The sequence below is a fragment of the Cynara cardunculus genome, assembly GCF_001531365.2.
Source record: "Cynara cardunculus var. scolymus isolate 2C chromosome LG 13, CcrdV1, whole genome shotgun sequence".
Lineage (NCBI taxonomy): Eukaryota > Viridiplantae > Streptophyta > Magnoliopsida > Asterales > Asteraceae > Cynara > Cynara cardunculus.
The window spans coordinates 18,943,515-18,948,331 of record NC_037540.1 but is presented as its reverse complement, the minus strand read 5'-3'; the positions used below and the strand labels follow the sequence as shown (position 1 = coordinate 18,948,331).

Sequence of the window (4,817 nt, the reverse complement as noted above, 5' to 3'; positions counted from 1 at the left end):
GGAGACGACCCTACTTATCGCTATCACAAGTGTGTTTTAGAGATAATAGGCTTATTTATATAAATTATATTATTTGCCGGACTCGACACCCGTCAAATTTTTGGCGCCGTTGCCGGGGACTTGGCAAAGTTTAACTGTTTATGCCAAGATCGTTTCGTGCAGGTTCACCATTGCCAATTGATCCGGAAATTGAGAAAACCGCAAAGAAGCTAAGAAAGCAAGCTAAGCTTCGGAAGAAGCAAGGCACGTCTACTTCTTCACAGGTTCTCAATATTTGGAAAGATATTGAGTTGTCATCCGATTCAGAAGAACAAACGGAGGACGAAGAAAAGAAACCTCATTTTGAGCAAGAAGAACCGGTCATCGAGACTGAAGAGGAAATGACGAATCCCGAACGCACTTTAAGGGAATGGGCAGCACCCAACGTCGCTGAGCAACCTCTTTGCATCACTTATCCGCCGGAAGAGGTAAGTGCAGAACTTAAAACTGGTTTAATACACTTACTGCCTCGTTTTCATGGTTTAGCTAACGAAGACCCGTACAAGCATATGACCGAGTTCCACATGGTGTGCTTGGGGATGAAACCACAAGGCACGACGGTGGAGAATCTCAAGCTAAAGGCATTTCCATTCTCCCTAGTTGACGCAGCTAGGGAGTGGCTTTTCTACTTACCGCCAGGATCCATCACCACTTGGGCGCAAATGGCGAGAGCATTCCTCGACAAGTACTTTCCCGCATCCAAAGCCGCCGGGCTTAGAAGAGAGATATGTGCGATCAAGCAGAAGGACATGGAGTCTTTATACGAGTATTGGGAGCGCTTCAAGCGCCTTTGTGTAAGTTGTCCTCAACATGGAATTTCTGATGAATTAATAATTCAATATTTTTATGAAGGTTTGCTACCGATGGAAAGAAAGATGATGGATGCTGTGAGCGGAGGAGCTATAGTGAACAAGATACCAACACAAGCGAGGACTTTGATAGACACCATGGCGAAAAACTCCAAGCAATTTGGAGTACGGAGTGACATTGGTCGAGGCGCTAGTGAGGTACATGTTAAATCTTTAGAGACTAAAATAACTGATTTGACTAACCTTGTGAAACAGCTTGCCATGGGTAATATGCCTCAAGTCAAGGCATGTGGATTTTGCTCATCAGTGGCACATCCCACCAATGCATGCCCGACTTTACATGAAGAAGAATAGCAAGTGAATGCCATTGGGGGTGACAACTTTCAGAATTCAAGCAATCGGGCTCCCGACCCTTTCTCGAGCACATACAACCCCGGTTGGAGGCAGCATCCGAATCTGAACTATGCCCCGAGGCAAGGACAAGGACAAGGTCAACAATTTCAGCAAAGAGGCTCATTCCAGCAATCTCAGCAGTTTCAACCTCAACAATTCCAAGCACCACCGGGTTTTCAGCAACAACATCAACCGAAGGCACCATTTCAGCCGAGTGCCCAACATCAACATCAAGTGTCACCGCAAGCTCCTAGTGGCTCAGGTATGTCATTAGAGGATTTAGTTAAGTCTATGGCTGCTAACATGGTGAAATTTCAACAGGAAACTCAGGCAAGTATTCAAGACCTTCAGGCCACTGTTGGCCAATTAGCAAACAAAGGTAAATTGCCGTCTCAAACGGAGATGAATCCGAAGGCAAATGTGAGTGCTGTCACTTTGAGAAGCGGAAAGGAGCTTCAAGAGGTTGTAAAGAAGAAGAAAGAAAAGGTTCATGAGGAAGAAGAAGAGTTAGAAGTCAAGACATCCACTTCAGGTGCAAAGGATGCCAAAGAAGAGGAAGCAAAGAAGAAGACACCCGAATTGATAGTTCAAGCACCGCCATTCCCGAGCCGATTCGAGAAGACAAAGCGGGAGAGTGAAGAGAAGGAGATCCTTGACACATTTCGGAAATTTCAGGTAAACATCCCTTTATTAGATGCAATTAAGCAAGTTCCTAGATATGCTAAGTTCTTGAAAGAGCTTTGTACGAATAAAAGGAAACTAAAGGGCAATGAAAAGATAAGCATGAGTCAAAATGTGTCCGCTGTTTTGCAAAGACAGTTACCACCCAAGTGTAAAGACCCGGGCATGTTTACCATACCATGTAAGGTAGGCAATGTCTCGGTAGATCAAGCCATGTTGGACTTGGGGGCATCAATTAATGTTATGCCATATGCYRTCTMCTCATCTTTGGATGTAGGGCCCCTTAAGCCAACCGGTGTGGTAACCCAATTAGCGGATAGGTCTATTGGCTACCCTAAAGGGGTATTAGAGGACGTGCTAGTTCAAGTGAATGAATTGGTCTTTCCGGCAGATTTTTATGTTATAGATATGGAGGAGAAAAATGCCTCCAAGGTCGGTATGCTTTTGCTAGGTAGACCATTTTTGAAAACCTCTAAGACGAAGATAGATGTCCATAGTGGTAGTTTGACCATGGAATTCGATGGCGAGATGATTAAAATTAATATATATGATGCCATGCGATTTCCTAGTGATGTTTCATCTTTATGTTTTGTTGATATTATCGAGTCTTTATCTGACACTATGACCAAGGCGTTCCATGCCTCTCGTATTTCACGTAAGTCTTCTACTAAAGGTCAGAAAGTTCTCCTCTATCACTCTAGATTAAAGTTATTTCCCTGTAAGTTAAGGTCCAGATGGATAGGACCTTTTGTTGTTTTAACCGTTTTTGAGCATGGTGCAGTGAAGATACAAAGTCTATCTACGGGGCAGATTTTTAAAGTTAACGGCCATAGGCTAAAGCCGTTCTATGAAGGCTTTGATGGAAGGGAATTAGAAAGGGTAGCTTTGGACACGCCAAGCTACAAGAATTGAACTGAGTATGGTCTAGCCAAAGACATAAAAGAAAGGCGCTGCGTGGGAGGCAACCCACGAATTTCCATTTCTTGCTATTTATTGTTTTCAGTTATTTAGTTTGTTTTTAGATTCTCTAGTTTCACTCTTGGATTTCTATGTTCTCAGGTTCACCCCGAATGTTGGACGCTTGAAAAGACGCGCCCATCTCCACGGATTCTTACATTGGGAGGTCACTCATCAAATCAGGGGAGTTTTCTGTTCCCTTTCCTTCATTGTTTAGAGTGTCCTCTACTTATTGCATACCTTGAGGACAATGTATGAATTAAGTGTGGGGGTGGGGGTTATTTGCATGAATTGGGTATATAAATGGTTTTAGGGGTCAAAATTTTTGCTTTTTGCAAATTTTGTGCTTGAATGAGGATCTTTGTCCGTTTTGACAATGTGTTAGCATGCTTTTATTGAGCTTAAATTGTTGATGACAATGAGTTTGGATGCGTGTATAGCATGATTGAGCTTGATTGATAGCACTTAGAGTTGATTAGTGGCAGCATTTCGGTCAAAGTAGACTATTGCTAATCTCTTGAACTAGTTTTGAACACCGTGAGACTTTGAGCTTATCTAGACTAAATAATCGATATTAGTCTCAAATTCATTTCTTGTGTGATTGTGTCATGCCTAGATATGCATCTCTAGAACTTGATTTTTCTCTCCTTAAGACTACATGATAACTACATGCTAATAAACATGATGAAGGCCATCGTTTGCTCATTTTTATGTTAAACGACTAACCTTAAGCCTACCCCTTTATGATGTGATTATCTCTTTTGGAAACCACTTTGAGCCTTAGCCTATTTCCTTTGTCACCCACATCATAAAACAATCTAAACACAACTCACTCGACTAAGCACCAATGGAGTGATCCCAATATCCCTGTATACTTGAAAGTAGAATTCGTATGTTCGGGAAGAAAAAAAAATGAAAGAAAAGATTGAAAAGAAAAAAAAAGAAAAAAACAGAAAATTCAAAAGAAAAAAGAGAAAAAAAATATACATATGTAAAAAGCAAAATTACGTCGTCAATAAAAAATTAAAAATAGACGACGAAAATGACGATACGGTTGAATATAAGCATTTCATTTCTATTCTCTATCGTCCGAAAGGAATGAGCTTCAAAGATAGATATAAAATTCCTTTATGAAAATAAAAATAAAGTGTGTTTGAGTAGCCGAATTCTCCATTGGTGTTAGGTCTTAGTCACTTTTCCTAAATATTTCCCTACCGTACCCAAAGCCTTGTTTTTCGTTACACCTTTTAAGACCTTTTGATTTATAAGCATATATTCTATCCAAGTAGTAGAGAGTGAGAGGTTTTTCAAGCTTATGGTAGATACATGTTAGTGTAGTGACGATTTGAGCGATACACTTTAACCCAAGGAGTGAATCGAGTGTTACTTTTTTAATCCCATTCGTGAGAGTTCTCGAGATTAGCTTGTGTCTACTTGATTGTATGTGCATCCTCTTTTCAATGCTTTGTTGCAAATCTCAAACTCATTGTATGCTATATGTGTTGACATTCTCGTTAGATTCGATTTTTATATTTACGTGTTAACTTAAGTCATTGCCGGGACGGACAATGATCTAAGTGTGGGGGAATTTGATAAGTCCAAATTTATACAAATATATGCTTAAAAGGGGCCAATTTAATTTAAGTTAATTTAACTTCTTGAGGCTATTTAAGTTAAAAAAAGAAAAAAATTTGATTATTTGTTTTCGGTTCCAAGTCCAAACAGCCCAAAAAATGAAGTCCAAACAGCAGCCCAAAATCAAGCCTTGACAGCAGTTGCTGCCAAACAGTCCTACTGCAGCCCAAAAGAAAAACACGTGAAGAAACATAAGCAAGAGAAGAAACAGGGCTGCTGCCCAGACCAGAAATCGCGTCGAGAGAGAGAGAGAGAGAGAGAGAGACGTGGGCAGCGAGAGAGGGGGAGACGTGGGCAACCAAA

At 40.8% G+C, this 4,817-nt stretch overlaps 1 protein-coding gene across 1 annotated transcript; it reads left to right on the top strand.

The window, feature by feature from the left end:
• The first annotated feature begins 140 nt into the window (after window positions 1-140).
• Window positions 141-2,834, top strand: LOC112524859. The gene is made up of 2 exons (XM_025134805.1): window positions 141-1,133; window positions 1,236-2,834. The coding sequence occupies exons 1-2, from the start codon at window positions 141-143 to the stop codon at window positions 2,832-2,834; spliced, it is 2,592 nt and encodes an 863-aa protein (XP_024990573.1).
• The last annotated feature ends 1,983 nt before the right edge of the window (window positions 2,835-4,817 follow it).